Below are 17,102 nucleotides of genomic sequence, written 5' to 3' on the forward strand. Positions count from 1 at the left end.
ACGCAAGTTGATAACGCATACACAGGTTGATAATTATACACAAACGTGTGGGGCTGCCTTTTATAGGAACGCATTTAATCTGAGCCATCGAAGGAAAGTATATCCATCAACAGCCTCGTGTATGTGTTACAAGTAATAATGTGTTGTTCCCTGATGAATGCTACAGCAGGAAATTAATCTTTGTGTTCTGCTGCCATTCTTACACCCAGAGAAGAACAAAGTTCAGTCACACACTCAGTCCTCAGTGTGTTTTACAGAACACCCTTCGTGAGTGTTCAGGTCCTTTCTGCTCCTGCTCCCTCACATCCTAATGAATATGTTGAAGTTTCCTTTGGGTTGTTCAATCAGCTTCAGTTGCGGAGTAGTTCGAAGTGTAATATGTGAAGTAGAATCAGCCGTTCCAGCTTTGGAAGCTGGGATAACATACCAGTGTTGAGGATCCTGGTTGCACAGACAAACTTCAAAGATTGAAGGTTGTGGTCTTGACTTTGTTGACCGTTACCTAACGTGGAAAATCACCTTCATCCTGAAAGAAAGGAGAAAAAATTGCTCCCATTTGTGCCGTTTATCAGACATTATAGGAAAGCGCGTCAGGAAATGCCAGGGTCTCTGGTGTTTGTGTTCAGATGTGTAAAGTCCCAGAACAGACCCCTACGTACATGGAAGCTTTCTACAAACTCAGTGGCGGAATACTGGTTCTGGAAAGAGGTAAACCAGGAGATGCAGAGCTCAAAGCAGAGATGCGAGGAAGGGCTCTGGTGAGTGTTGTTTACTGCAAAGCACACAGATTTATAGCTGTCCGAGGACTCAGGCTTTATCTTTATGTTGGAGGGAGAAGAAAACAAGACCACTTGCAGGGTCCATCCCCCTCCTTCCTCCTGTTTCTACGGTTTTCTCTGAGGATTTCAAACTGTTCCTTTGCTGTCCTGAACCATAAAATGATTTACCCCCTAGCATCTCCACGGTGATCACCTCCCAGTGAATAACTTGTGTCTTTTTATAAGGTTTAATTGAGAGGAGGGTCTTACATACAAATAGTGCTGTTTTTTGGAACTGCAGTGATCACTGGAAAACTACAGAGATTTACTTATATAGCTTCATAGAAATATAACATATTTTGGAATGGTTGAGCCTCAAATTGCAGAATGTTCACAAACCCTACTGATGCGATTTTGGGGGTTGCCAAGAACTTACAGGAACTCCTTGAGCAGTTTCCCTAGATTTCAAGCAAAGTTTTCATTTGAACTGATCGGTATGTAAAATTGATCAGTAGTAAAAAATTCATCTGGCAGAATTAGTATTACCTCTAATCACATCGCTGATAAGAAGCATCAAGCATGCTATATCCAGAATATAGGATAGTACAGTAACTCAATGAAGGCACATTTCCAGTCATAAACACATATATTCTGAAAATAAACTGTATCTACACGAGGTTAAAAGGAAAGGTTGTAGCCTAGGGTTTAAAACATTTTAATTAAAATGGCTTGTGTGTCCAGATTCTAGGTGCAAATAGTCAAATAATGGAATCTGGGTTTAGTAAGGCTTCGAAAGTTTAGTAAGACTGTCTTATTTACACATGAGAAAAGCAAATTTGGGCATTGGTGATTTGACAGTCACACAGCTGGTCACTGGCAAAACCAAATCTAGAATTCAGATGTCATTCACTTATGTTCTTTATTTTCCTCTAAGGTTGAATAGGAGTAAGTTACATTAAGCACAATCTAAATTTGGAACTTTTGAGATACAAATTCTGTTGTAGCCTGTAAGTCTAGAGTCAGATATTCTGTGCTTCAGTTAAGGACTCACGGGTAATTTTATATTAAAGGTTAATATGCTAGGAATGGATATCAGCTGGATTTAAGATTTTCTGTTTTGAAACTTAGGAATCATTTAAGATGCTGTTATTAAATATTAAAATGTATTGTGACTTTAAAAGTTACTCAGGGTTGATTTACAGTGGAGCTAGGTAATCCAAAAAATACTTTGGAATCTTTGAAGTGCATTTCTAGACATTGCAGAAGGTAATTTACTCCTCTGAAATTTTTTTGTATCACCAAGCAAGGCACCTGCTTTATTTATTTGCAAACAAATGCCCATAGAGGAAATACATAGAGCTGGTTTTAAGCTAGACAAGGTAAAATTCCTGGGTACAGAGAATTCCTGACAGGCCTTTAATAGAGCTTAGCTGGAGTTTCTGTGATTAAATATCTTGTAACCCCAGAGTGTTCTATCATAGTCACAGGTTTTAAAATGAAAATGCTGTACAGACTGTTACTGAGGGAAAAAAGTGATAGTTCTCTATGAGTTATATATTCTTACCTGGTCCATAATCAAGAACATTCTATAACAAAGTGAATTTTTTATCAAAAGTCAAACAATATGTTTTAAAAATCACAAGAACCATTTAAAATGAGTGCCCTGGCACTTTGATGTTATCTTGGTTAGAGAGAGGATCATTTGGGGACGGTGGATAGTTCAATTTATCAATAATTTTTTTCTTTTAAAAGATATCTTTTTCACTGTGAAAAAATAGTTTCAAATACAGATCAGAAAAATAATCGAACTTTATATATTGAAAATAGAGCCATACCTAAAAGTCACGTAAAATCACCATGTTGCTTTTTCTTTCTGCTCCCAGCTGCAGTCAAGGGCCTTGCTCTTCAAACATGCCTTAACTTGGTACTTTTTTTGCAAGTAATTTGAGATACCTCAGCTCAGTATACCACCATTCTTCATGATCAAGCATTTTGAATTTTATAAGACTGATTTATAATGAGGTTCATGCAGTGAGCTGGTAGTCTGTGTGCGTGTTTGTGTACACACATAAGTGTGGGACAGGTAACTTTTAAAGTCAATTTTTATGTGCAGACAGTATTTATAGAGAGGAGACCTCAGTGTTAACATGTCAGCTGGAAGGACTAATAAGATTCAAACCTTGACAGAAAATTCTTTAATGCAAGGTTTTCTGAGGTCTAGCATTCTAACCCGGGGTGGATATTCCTACAGAGTTCATTTCTCCTTGGGGGAAGAAATGAGGAATCTGAAAGATATTTCAAACACGTTCTTTGTAATCTGGACATACTGAATTTAGCACCAGCTTCCGTAGTCACAGCAAGCCAATAGATGCATAGAGAGAGAGAGAGCGCGCGCACGCACGCACTGATGTTTACACACTCGTTCCATGACAACAGCGGCCTTGGGTTGTCAAGGAAAGCATATTTGTTTTCCAAAAGGGACGCTCATGTGCGTAAATGTTAACAAAGTCCAGTCTTGATTTTTTTTCTTTGGAAGGTTTTCTGTCTGTGACTCTCTCCCCGTTGATTCACTCTCTTGGGACACCTCTGTCCTAGCGGGGGGGTGGGGGGGTGGAGGAAGCAAGAATGGACTAGACAGCATTGTATTTTGAAGATAGTTATGCTCTTGAGAAATTCCGCAAGATACAAATTTCCAAATCATGGAAATGGAGTCGGGTTTTCATTACCCAAAACAAATGTTGGTTTGTTTTTTTTTTATCAAGTCTAATTTAAACCATTTGGTGCAGTCGTGGTATAAATGAGCATGCTTCATTCTGCCTACAGATTTCACAGTTGTTTCAGCTGGCCTGGAAATGTTAGCCTAAAACACTGCAAAAGCACAATCACATAAAAGAGCTCTGTGTGCATAAAGAATAGTAGAACTTGGTTTACAGACACAGCCAAACTGCTCCAGCGTATATTGTCTGTGCTGGCGGTGCCTCTTCCTCAGTCAGTGCCCTCCCAGAAATTTGTGCTTAAATGTAAATTTGCTAAAACAAAGAAGCGTGCCAAGTTATTTTCCCACATAATTTCAAGTGTTTCTCAGAAATTATCACAGCATTGCTTAAAAAATTTCCCTAAGTACTTCCCAGAATCTATTATTGTCAGTAAGAATTTTTTTTGTTTTACCATTTTTATTCCTCTCCCCTTCTTGCCTTATACACACACACAAGCACACAGACACAGGAACTGTGACCCACACACACTTCAGACTTCCAAGTCATATAAATCAGAGGGGAAAAAATATACTCTGACAAAAAAGGTGTGCAGAGCAGAAATGGCTGTGACGTAAGTGGAGAGCGCCCAGGCCAGTTAAACCTTGTGACTGAAGAGAAGAGGTTTCAAAGTGACTTGACTCTACCCAGACAATTTAAAATGGAAGTATCTGCTTGTTACGTGAGGACCCAGCTGAGCTCTCAAACAGGTAACCAGTGGAATGGGAGGGAAGAGGACAGGAAGTTTTATAACTTTTAAAAAAGTTTTGTCTTTAAAACTATAGGTAGTGCTTTCCACCCTCCTGGTCAGCCCTGTCCAGCCCTCAAGGGGTGTCCACGAGCTTTCCATTTGCAGCCCCACCTACTAAGTTGATGGAATGCCCCCGTTCATATCATCTGAGAAAATGATCTGAGACCACCACTTGCTCCTAAGGTAACCCAGCAGTTCGGCGATGTATTTCCTAATCTCTGGGTCACATTCCAACCCATGTGCACCTAACCCAGAGGCCAGCACGAAGGCAGGTGGTGGCACGCTAGGGTGAATTAACTGACTGCTCTTCATCAACTGCTTTCAAAGTGGTGGTGAAGACGTGTGCATGTGGTACATGCCAGCCCCGTACCAGTATTAGCTCCATAGAGCAGCAGTCTCTGAATTTTTATGACTGTACACCCCTTTTGTAAAAATACATGCACTTCCACTTCAGTATCTCTAAAGCTGTTTCTAAATTAGTAATATTACTATAAATTTGCACATAAAATATTAACCAAATGTTAGTAATATATTATTGTAAATTTACATATAAAATATTGGCCAAATATTAGTAATATATTACTATAAATTTACATATGAAATATTCATCAAAATTGTCTTTTCAGATGAAAAAGAAGTCGAAATTCTCATATTTACGCCCCAGGACACAGTGGATTGTTTTGTACCCACTACTGACAGGGGGTGTGTACGTTTTTCTGGACACAACAGAACACAGGGAAAGTCCTGAGTGTGAGGTTCCATGCAGTTTTCATAGTTGAGGTATACTTTCCACACAAGAAAATCCACCAGTTTAAGTAGACAGTCTACACAGTCATGTAAACAGCAGCGCAGTCACGGTGGAGGACATTTCCGTCGCCAGCAGCAGTTCCCTGCTGTTCTTTGCCGTTGGGCCCTCCCCGCCCTCGGCCCCTGGCAGCCTCTGCTTTCCTTTCTCTTCTTACAGTCTTACTTCTCTAGAACGACTCCTGTGACTGGAGGGGGAGTGTCTGGAGTCTTTTAGGTCTGACTTCTTTCATACTTTTTTTTTAATTGAAGTATAGTCAGTTATATTCCTTCATTCCTAAGGTGATGCTTTTATCAATAGTTTGTTCCATTTTATTGCCCGGTAGTCTCACAATATTTGTTTATCCTTAAGACTTAAATTTTTCCAGGTTTTCTAGATGTTTATGTTTCATATTTTGCGTAAGATTTAACTCAGCATTCATAGTTAAAGTTTAGCTGATAGAGTACCGAGCTGGATAGGCTTGAAATTTGGTAATTTCTATACTTTCTCCCCAACTCCATTCCTCTTGCCTTGATATCTGAATTAATTGTGAAAGAGAAAGAGTAGAAAGTTCCAATGGGAATCTGGTAATGAAAACAGGCTGCCAGTATGGCTAGGATGGAATAATTTCTTAAGATAGCACACTGTGCAAATCTAGACATGAAATGAAAAAGTACATCTCATAAAGCTCTGATTTTGTTTTAGGTGGTCAGCATTTAATTAAAAGCGTTAAAATTATATCGAAGGGGAACTGTTTTTAGTTTTTAGCAAAACATTGTCGGATTTTTCCTTTAAAATGATGCCTTAAATTTGACAAGTAGTTAATGAAGAAGAGTTGAAAATGAAATGATTCTGCGCCTGTCTTTTAGAGTTAAACTACTTGCTGATGTCTTAATAATCTACATACTGCTAGAGCAAATAGGCCCTAGATCTCTGCTGTGTTAAGGGGTCCCTCCCTCATTCCTGTGCTTGGAAAGAAAGGCAGTGTTTCTCTTCGTGCTTTGGCATTGTGGCCTGCCACGAACAAAGATGGGTTCATCCTTGGACTGTGGATTCTCTGGCCTTGAGGTCACTTGACAATCTGTTAATCCCAAAGCCTCTTATCTGGTCTCTCTTCCATCTCCTTACATCTTTTCCTTCTCTACTCTGCCTCTCCCCCAAGTAAGAAAAACCAGTTGGTCTCACTTGATTTTGATTTTTAAAACTATGAATCATATAAGATGCTTTCATATGAAGAAAGGCTCAAATAAAACCATTGAAACCATGACAGTTGATCCTACTGCAAAAACTTTAGAAAGTCACTCTGCCCTATAGAACTGGGTGCCAGACTTCTACTGAGTGAATTTAATCACCAGTTCCAGCAAAATAATAGAAGGTAGTCTTTTCATTAAAATGCTTAGATATGAATATTTTAAGTGTTTTATACTTTCTCTGAACCCAGTAGAACTGGTTTATAAGTCTGGAGTACTTGGTGCTACTCATCTTTTAATTAATAGGACTGCCAGTTATTTTTAAGGGAAATCAATACTTACCATAATATCTTGCATTTCACTTAACAGGGTAAATCTTATTCTCATTGTGTAAATAACAATTCCCAATGTAAAGGGTTACACCTCACTGAACTCTGCTTACAAATGGGAAAACATCAGACTCACCGACCTCAGCATTCGCATGGGAAGGGAAGAATCCAGCGACACTCAGATGTGATTTATCATTCATGCTCAAGACCAGCACCCCACGATGGGTTGGTCAGCAGTCGGGATGTTCACGGTAGCTTGACAGACTGAATTTTTGTTTCATTAATGTTTATTCTGTTACAATACCTCATTCTTTGAATGCTCTTAATCACTCTGGGAAAGTGTACTGGACATGGTGAGAGGGCCTAGATTTTAGATCTGTACTTCAAGATCTGGGAGGAAGGACCAGTCAATTGACCCTCGTCAATCTTGAGCCAATCCTTTAAATAAGATAAAAATAAATTACTTTAAACAGAAATGATCATGCCTTTAGTTGTTAACAGCAGTGTCACCTTGTCCTAAAGGTTTCCAAAGGGTTACTCTTGATTACTTGCAGACTGGTTTTAGGAAAAAAAAAAAAAAAATATCCCTCAGACTGACCCTAGTCCTTTCTGAGTAGCATACAGACCACTCATGAAATTCTTGCCTTAACAGAAGAGTCTTAAGCCACTGTTTGAGAATCACGGCACCAGATCATGCTTCTTTCTGTCACAAAGATCTTCAGGAAGAAAGAACCTGAAGATCTTTTTTTTTCCTTTGATGATTTCTAACTCCCTTCAACCAGTTTAACCGGAGGACATGCTCAAGCTGATACTCAATCCTAGCACTGAGCTTCCAGTCTCATTCTGTTGCATTAGAAAGTCAACTTTGTGTCTTGCTGCAGTTTCTCTGTGAACGTGATGGTGTTAGGTCATCTTGATGAAGGAAGGCTTCTTGGGAAAGAACTTTGGTGGCACTTCACATTGCCGGGATTCAGAGGGTACCAGTTGGAGTATGTAATGTAGATATTTGTCCTGTTCCCAAGCACATTTGTTTACAAAAATGTTTGTTGTCCTTCTATGTAAATGTAAACAGAAGCTTCTGTTACCATTATCAGTGAGGCTTCTCTCATCTTTCAGGCTGCCAGCGAGGTTCTAAATCTTGCTTATCTGGACCTCTTCCACCAGGAGTAAGTGATTTAACCTAATAATCTCCATTTTAGTGGAGACAGCTACTCAGGACTGAAAAAGAGCCTGAAAGGCAGTGGTTTTAGAAATAGCAGTGGTGGGCCAGGAGAAAAGAGAAAGCATATGGGACTGCTATGTACTGTCGAGGGGGATGGACGGGAGATGCCTCGGGTGGGTTTGATCAGCTGCTGTGGTGTCTCAGGCCTCCTTTAACACCAGAGGCTGCCAGCTCTGTCAGTACACGAACGACATGGAGACTTAGGTGCAGGCGACCTGGGAGGAACCTGAGGAAGAAATGGCTGGACATGACTCAGACTGGTTTCCTTAGTGAAAGGCTCCATAAAGGAACAAACAAGAGAGTGGATGTGATGGTAAAAGAATGGTGTAGAAAAGGACACTGCAGTGCTCTAGAGACCAGCCTTCCTCAGGAGACGTCCTGCTCCTTGTCATAGACTCAGTGAGCCCCCCGGGAGATGGCATCATGCAGGACAATCAGGACGCTCAGTGAACTTGGAATCAGAAATCTGGGTTCAAGTCCTGAACCCCAGGTTAGCATCTTAGCAACCTGACGCCATCTCCCCTTTCTCCACCAGCCATGTCTCATTTGTTAAACACATGCTGAACTCTGGGAGCTGTTGTGAGGTTCAAATGAGATAATTTGTACAAAATCACAATTGATGTCTCTACTTATGTATAATCCTAACACTGTATTTCCCTGTTCCAAAAAGGATGTAACAGAGACCAGTTGCTATAAGCAACACTTTAAGACATGGCTACTGCAGGATTCCAGGATCATCTGGAGTCCCCAAGCACACACATCATTATATGACAGCTCTGAACAGAGAGCTGCATAAAAGTATTGGATCTGAAGGCTAATTTTATCTACAGATGAGGGAGGAACATCTGTGTTGGGCAATGTACGTAGGACTAGATGCCTATACATATATTGAATGATAGAATGCTAGGAACGAGCCTTATAAGGAATAGCCTATAACCAGTAGAGCTTTTTTTTTTAAAGTAATTTAAATTTAAATTTGTAAATTTAAATTTGATACTTGTAAAGACAAGTATTGCCTTATTACCATATTAGTTGTCATGATTCAGACGACACACGTCTGGTCTGGAGAGAATGTCATATCGAAGGCTGAGTACAGAACTGTCTACGAGAGAGAATTCTCCATTGCAGAAACAACAGTTTCCTTCAGCCTGCTTCCCCTAACACAATGTGTCACAGACACATAGTACAGTCGGTGAAACCAAGAAATGAGGATTGAGACCGTGCTACTAACTACTCTAGAGACTTCATTCAAATTTTGCCAGCTTTCCTGCTAATGTTCTTTTTCTGGTCTGGAATCCTTGTAATCTCACGCTACATTTATTTGTCCTGTCATCTCGGTCTCCTCCAATCTGTGACTGTTCTTTGGTTTCTGTGGGGTTTTTAAGTCTTCCCTAACCTTTAACACTTCGAAGAATTACTTGCAACTACTTTGCGAAATGCCCTTTAATTTCAGTTTATCTGATGTGTTCTCATAATTAGACGGAGGTTATACATTCTTGAGCAAGAATGCCGCAGAAGCGGTGCTGGGCCCTCCTCATGAGGTACACGACGGTCTTTACCACTGGGGATGTTCACTTTGGTAACTTGGTTAAGGTGTGGTGTCTGCTAGGTTTCTCCACTATACTGTTACGATTTTCCTCTTTGTAATAATAAGGTTCTTGTTTTTTAAGAAGATTTCATGCTTTCTCAAATTGACAGCCAAAGGCTGGAGCAAGTGCTGTTCACAGAGGGCTCCAAGTGTCCTGTCCTGGTGGGGAGCAGCTGTGCCCTGGAAAATGATGGAGTCATTATCTACCTGTTTGAATAGATTTCTCTCATTCCGAACTGAAATGGATTGCCTGACATTACATTGCAGGATTTTTAAGTCCTACCTCCAGGCGTATCTCATCGTTACTAGCAAAAATGAAAGTGTGAAATGCTTTTTAATGTATATTTAACAACACATAGTCTGGTGATTACTGATTTGTATTCTCTGCGGACTCCCTCTGCTATCAAGAGGAGGATGTTAAGAGACAACATTTTTACACATTTATTCTATCTAAACCCATCACATGTTTACTTTCTACATATCTATATAACTGTCATTTATAACAAGATCATAAAAAGTCAACTACTCTAACTCAAAGTTTGAATCCTAGATTACAATTTTCAGAAAAAGGACAATACTGTTTTTCCTTACACTATTATGAAATTGCCTCCTGTTAAATGACACTAAAATGTAGCCCTTAAAAAGGGAAAAAAAAAATTCAACTTAGCAGTTCGAGTATGGGGGTGGGTAATACTACTTTATTCATCTTTTTGATTCAGAAATTCACTTAATAGCTCCTATTTAAAGGAAGTTTCATCATTGAATCCAGTGTCATGTCTGCTTGTGTTGAAGAAGTAAAATTCGAAAAATGTACTTAATTCCTTCCTATGGTGTCACTATTTGATAAGGATTAAGGTACTTTTTTTTTTTTTTTGCATTTATACTGGGTTTGCACAGCGAGATCTCACGTCTTGTACTAATAAGTGCTAAATAGTCGCGTTGTCTATAGACCATTGTTGTCAAAGTAGCAGTAGCCTAGGCGTCTGAGATCACAGAGCCCAGTGGTCTACATTTTGTTTGCTTTGACATTATTAAACTCAATCTGTTTCTCTAACTGTGACTCTAATGACTACATTTGCATGGCAGAAAAGTGTGCTTTGTGGGTCGACTTTTATTAACAGTGCTTGCATGTTTTCTGCTCTCGCTCCCGTTTCACAAGCAGACGGAGCACCTTCGGTTGCACTGACTAGTTACGCACAATCAATAAGGTTTTGTGTTTGTCTTTGTTGTTTCTCTGATGTGGCCTCTAGGATGCTGCCGGCAAGGTGCTGGACCGCTGGGCCATCATGTCTCGAGAAGAGGAAATCATCACCCTGCAGCAGTTTCTGCGGTTTGGAGAAACCAAATCCATTGTGGAGCTGATGGCGATTCAGGAGAAAGAAGGGCAGGCCATAGCTGTACCGTCCTCAAAGACAGACTCAGACATCAGGACTTTCATTGAGAGCAATAATCGTACCAGGAGCCCCAGCCTCCTTGCTCATCTGGAGAACAGCAACCCTTCCAGCATTCACCACTTCGAAAACATCCCCAACAGCCTCGCGTTTCTGCTTCCATTCCAGTACATAAACCCCGTTTCAGCCCCACTGCTAGGACTGCCTCCAAACGGGCTACTGTTAGAGCAACCAGGACTCAGGCTGCGGGAACCCAGCCTGTCAACCCAGAACGAATATAATGAGAGCAGTGAGTCTGAGGTCTCTCCCACGCCTTACAAGAACGACCAGACGCCGAACAGAAACGCCCTGACCAGCATTACGAATGTGGAGCCCAAAACCGAGCCAGCCTGCGTGTCTCCCATTCAGAATTCCGCCCCAGTCAGTGATCTGACCAAAACGGAGCACCCAAAGAGCTCATTCCGGATCCACCGGATGAGGAGGATGGGGTCAGCCTCTAGGAAGGGAAGAGTGTTCTGTAACGCGTGCGGGAAGACGTTCTACGACAAAGGTACCCTCAAAATCCATTACAACGCTGTTCACCTGAAGATCAAACACCGGTGCACCATCGAAGGTTGCAACATGGTCTTCAGCTCCCTTCGGAGCCGTAACCGCCACAGCGCGAACCCCAACCCTCGCCTTCACATGCCTATGCTAAGGAATAACCGAGACAAAGATTTAATTCGGGCCACGTCAGGGGCTGCCACCCCTGTCATAGCAAGTACAAAGTCGAATCTCACACTCACAAGCCCCGGCCGGCCCCCAATGGGTTTTACCACTCCCCCACTCGACCCCGTCTTACAGAATCCTCTCCCTAGCCAGCTGGTGTTTTCTGGGCTAAAGACTGTCCAGCCAGTTCCTCCATTCTATAGAAGTTTACTCACGCCGGGGGAAATGGTGAGTCCCCCAACCTCCCTCCCGACCAGCCCCATCATCCCAACCAGTGGGCCCATGGAGCAGCACCCCCCACCACCCTCTGAGCCAGCAGCGCCAGTCGTGATGATGGCCACTCATGAGCCCAGTGCCGACCTGGCGCCCAAGAAGAAGCCCAGGAAGTCCAGCATGCCTGTGAAGATCGAGAAGGAAATTATCGATACCGCCGACGAGTTTGACGATGAAGACGATGACCCCACCGATGGCGGCGCTGTGGTCAACGACGTGAGCCACGACAATCACTGCCACTCCCAGGAGGAGATGAGTCCGGGCCTGTCTGTGAAGGACTTTTCTAAGCACAGCAGAACCCGGTGCATTTCAAGGACTGAAATAAGAAGGGCTGACAGCATGACTTCCGAGGACCAAGAACCCGAGCGGGACTATGAGAACGAGTCTGAGTCTTCAGAGCCCAAGCTCGGCGAGGAATCCATGGAAGGGGACGAGCACCTGCACGGTGAGGTGAGCGACAAAGTCCTGATGAACAGTGAGAGGCCAGACGAGAACCACAGTGAGCCCTCGCACCAGGATGTCATCAAGGTGAAGGAGGAGTTCACGGATCCCACCTACGACATGTTCTACATGAGCCAGTACGGGCTGTACAACGGCGGGGGGCCCGGTATGGCAGCCCTGCATGAGAGTTTCACGTCGTCTCTGAACTATGGCAGCCCTCAGAAGTTCTCCCCAGAAGGTGACCTGTGTTCTAGCCCAGACCCCAAAATCTGTTATGTGTGCAAGAAGAGTTTCAAAAGCTCCTACAGCGTGAAGCTTCACTACCGGAACGTTCACTTAAAAGAAATGCACGTCTGCACGGTGGCCGGCTGCAACGCTGCCTTCCCCTCTCGCCGGAGCAGAGACAGGTCAGTAAATCTCCATTGGCTGCTCCTGCTGGGGGTGGAGGGTGCCGGTCATGTTGGCCTTTAAATGTTAAACAATGCAACCTAGATGTTTTTGATGCACTGTAGAGACTGTCCACAGTGACCACGTGATACCCCAGCTGCCATGCTCGTGAGGGATTGGTGCAGTTGGTGCTTGTTATGATTAAGCATGCAGACTCATACGCCATCTTACCCAGTAATGCACGCCATTTTTCTCTGTGCTCTGTGTGTGTGTGTGTGTGTGTATTTCCATGCATCTATGTGAATAAGTTCACTGTACACAGTTCCCTGCTTCCCCGTGAACCTTCACTTAGAAGCCGCAGCTTCTGTATATATATTTTTCTGCTTTGCCGTGTGGCTTTTTAATTAAATCAATATATTATCTTCATACACACATATTTATCCAATATAGAAACAGAAATTTACGGATGGAAAGAACCATAGGTCCAGGACATCGAGACAGCCTGCATCTCCGTAGGTATAACCAGAAATGTTATCGTTCTTACATGAGTATTTAGTGTGTCCTTGAATTCTTTAAGGGTCGTAAAAATATTGCAAGAAAATGGGACCCAAGTAATTGTTGATATGGGGAAATGTGATGGCAATGTGGGTTACTTGTATTTTAACTTCACTGTGTCTTTGGGCACGTCTCTAAAATATAGTCTGTCGTGGGAATTATGCACGGAAGGGGAGGCGTGCGTATACTTTGAGGATCAGTTAGAATATATTATGTCCAGCCTTCAGATGACATCACACCTCAGCTATGTAGCTGCAGCTCTGAAAGAGTTGGGCTTAAACAGAAGCAGCTGGTTTTAAACTTACAGTGTTCTTTTTCAGTCTTAAAGAAAATGTAATATAAATGGAATGTGTCAAGGTGGTCAATGGTGGGGTAACACGGTTGTCCTAACCTTGTGGAGATAAGCTTGTGAGCAGATCATTCTACATGATACACCAGTCCGCCTAGAGTGAGTGCTTCCCATTCTATCAGATATGGTTTTTTGGTTTTACACTGTTTCTTAAAAAGATTTTTGGAGAAATTTTTATTACACTGTAAAAAACCCCAATATATATAGAAGAAACAAAATTAACTAGGAAGTTTCCAAGTAGCCATCACCCAAGTTCTAGTGTTTACCAGTTGGGTGGAGTTCTTTGACAAAGTAGCGTGTAATAGAAGTGCACCGAAACCATAGTGCTCTGCCTGTAGAATGCTCAGTTTTCCCTTCATATTTAAAAGATTAATCCTTTTAAACATAAAAGTTAAAAATACATATATTTTCCTTTCTGCTAAAATACAAGGGGCCTAATGCATGAAAAGCAAAATCTCAGAAAAAAACTTAGTGGCTTTCTCTATACAATTGAAAACATACTTTGAAGATAAGTCTCTCTTAAAAATTTCCCCCACTCTCCTCTCTAACCCCTTTACCTTGTTCTGTAAAGCTGTTTCATAGTCACCAAGTTCTGTTCAGTTCCAAGTTATCACTGACAATCCCAGAATACAGCAGATAAGATAGCTATACTTTGAATCATAAAACAATACTGTACTCAACTCCCCACTACCAAGTTTGTGAGTAATATTCATTCTTTTAAATTTGAAATAGTGCACTTGTGATAATGAGGTTAATGCATTGGCTTTTTTTTTTTTAACAAAAATAAAAGACTCATGAAAAGCTGCATAAAATATTTATGGAAATGGAGCGTTTGAAGACAAGCCAAAATTTAAACTTATTTGCATGAATTCCTACCACAGTTTTAGTCAGTTTGCTGAAAACACTGCAAGTCGTAACACTGGAATAAAGGTCCCTGGGACCACAGGCTGCAACACGCGAAGCTGGGTGATTGTATTTCTGTCAAGCCTCCAGAAAATACAAGCGCAGGTGTTGTCAGGTCCTAATGTGTAAGGAGGTGCTGGTGAGAGGGTGCTGTGTCCGAGGAAAAAGATTTATTGATAGTCGGAGACGATTTCAATCTCTAATTTTATTCCCAGTGTTGGGAGTTTTGTGGGGGACCAGCCAGAGAGAAGGTTAGGCCAGTGTCCCGGGTGACTAGGATACAGGATGTTCTAGGTGGGAAGTATAACAGATACTCTCCCTTGTGTGCTGGGTCACACAGGAGATTGCAAACCTCAGAAGACAAGTGATGGCATTTCAGATGGGTGACATAGCACATCACACCTAATCTTCTTCATGCTGGGGTTTTGTTGCGTACAGTATAACAAATTGAAAAAAAAAACTGTACAAGAAAAGGTTTTTGATTCCCACTTGAAATGCTGCTTTTTAAGAATATTCAAATCTTTTGACCTCAGGTTAAAAACTTAGAAGGAAAAAGTCAAAGTAGCAAGAGTTTTTGTCTGTGACTCGAGTTACCATCTAAGTATAGCACAGCTACCTCCTCATAACCAGAAACAGTGATGCCGATGGGGTACCAGCCTCTTTCTGCATCTCAGGAAACATAACTGTACTATAATTGTACTCCTGTTTCAGCCCTCTATTGTCATTTCATTAGCTGATGTCAACCTGTAATTTAATCTCCTCATTCACAAAGCCCCTTGCATCTCATCTCTCATCCTCCCAGTGGACTTATCCTCCCCTTTCTCTTCACTTTTACTGGATCAGTCATGAGAACACCAGGAATTTTGTGTCCCTGCCTTTTCCTCTTCAGTTCCCTGTGAAGCTAGGACAGGTTTTCTTACTTTTCCCAGAGCCAGCATACCTTCCTGGACAGAAGCCCCCTTTGCCTTTACTCTCGCTGCCCTGAGGCCCATTTCTCTCCTCTCCCCAGAGTGTCAGTTCATCCATCCTGGACTCCACAGCATCGTCCTTGTGCAAATAAAGCGTTCGAGGGCATTTTGAGTAGGAGCCGAAGGACGCAAGCCTATGGGGTTGCTGGGGCGCCTGTGATAAAGCTAACAGAATGACCCTCGTCCTCTGACAGTGAGAGCAGCCTTCTTGTCCTAGGGCTCAACACCCACAGGAATGAGACACAGGTCTTCCTGGGCTTCTTCCGAGATGACGCTACAGGAGGGCGTTGCATTTTCTGTCTCAGGTAGGCAACTAGAACGATGGAGGAAGAAAGACGTGGAACGCTGTGTTCTAGATTGGGCACTTAGCGGAGGTTTCTGGGTCTTTGCTTATGGTCTTTCTAGGATTTGTAAGATCAGGTTGAAGGCTTTTAGAAAAGCAAGAGATGTTCTTTGTCTAAAGTCACGAAAAGGGAGATGAGAGACAAAGTGGGGCACAGGCAGAGCTGTGAGGGCGGAGGAGTCTGCACGCGGGGTCAGAGGTATTACCATGCTTGTCTGTGCAGTCGTGAACGGCTGTGACGTTAATAAATTCAAAAGCAGAGAAGACCATTCCTAACACTAACGACAAAGAACAAGCTAACGTACACGAACTCCAGTTCACCTGGTCACTAGGAGGCTATTAGAACAATTCTTATTCCAAGTTACAGAAGTAAAGTGTAAGTTACTTTCCCTGCGAAGAACTACAGTACCGTAAGGTGGTGGCTGACGTGCTTTCGTGTATCCGGACAACAGTGTGCGCAGTGCTACGCCTGCCAGGCTCTAAACACCCTTACTTCTTTCTTGTTTGTCCCTTGATTTTCCTGCTATAAAGGTGCTGCTCTGTCAGGGAACAGGAAGCTGGCCCTCTGTTTTGAAGTACACATATGAAAATACTCCTGGGAGGAAGAAATTCTAAGGAACTTCACAAAGGGCATCTTCTTGAAGACAGTGTCATAGAATTAGCTGGGCCTGGTTTACCTTTGGTCATTTCTCATCCTCTGCCTTGAATTTTGATCCCCAGGAGGACTGAGTGGCTGTGGATCACCCATATAAAAGGGAGGCCCATTTATAAATTACATTTGGTTTTTATTCGGGGGGAAAAACTTCCGTCCTCTTCCCTAAAATTCCTTATCATTGGCTAATATATTAAAACTCTCTATCTGCTTTAGTGATTGGCAGTTTTAAAACTCCCTTCATTACAATGAAGACTTTGTTCACAGAAACTAGATGATCTGCATTGAAAGAAATATTTATGTCTTTGTTTTTCATCTTACATGAGTTATACCATCTTCGTTCCTCTCTTCCTCTGAGAATAGGGGCCCCTGATGGCCAAAGTTTGTCTTAAATGTTATCGGAAAGGTAAGCTTGTATGTTAGAGCTTTGAGGTGCAGGCAAGGTGATTAAGCCCATCGAATAAATTTTAAAACCAAATAATATATGCTTAGTGTGATTTATAAGTAAATAAGAGGCAACCATTGGTGCCAAGTGTGAACCTTCTCTTTGATTGCTAGTTAAATCCATCCAGACTTAAAACATGTAAACTTCTTGATTTGTATGGAGAAAGACATCTGTATTTGGTTTATTAAAACCTGCTGATGTCTCCAGAACTAAATTTGCTCCTATATAGGCCTCTGGGTAGCTGTAGCTAAAAAGCAGAGACATATAGTTTTTGCTTGTCTGATTACCTGATTGCTCCTGCCCTGTACAGGT

At 42.0% G+C, this 17,102-nt stretch overlaps 1 protein-coding gene across 5 annotated transcripts in view; it reads left to right on the forward strand.

Annotated features, from left to right (window-relative positions):
• BNC2 (basonuclin zinc finger protein 2) overlaps nucleotides 1–17,102 on the forward strand; it is a 478,550-nt gene that overhangs the window by 447,173 nt on the left and 14,275 nt on the right. For all 5 annotated transcript variants that reach the window (XM_064490189.1, XM_064490190.1, XM_031449664.2 and 2 more), the window contains one exon: nucleotides 10,626–12,595. In XM_064490189.1, coding sequence (XP_064346259.1) covers nucleotides 10,626–12,595 — 1,970 coding nt within the window. The remainder of the gene's footprint in view (nucleotides 1–10,625; nucleotides 12,596–17,102) is intronic.

The sequence above is a fragment of the Camelus dromedarius genome, chromosome 10 (genome assembly GCF_036321535.1).
Source record: "Camelus dromedarius isolate mCamDro1 chromosome 10, mCamDro1.pat, whole genome shotgun sequence".
NCBI lineage: Eukaryota > Metazoa > Chordata > Mammalia > Artiodactyla > Camelidae > Camelus > Camelus dromedarius.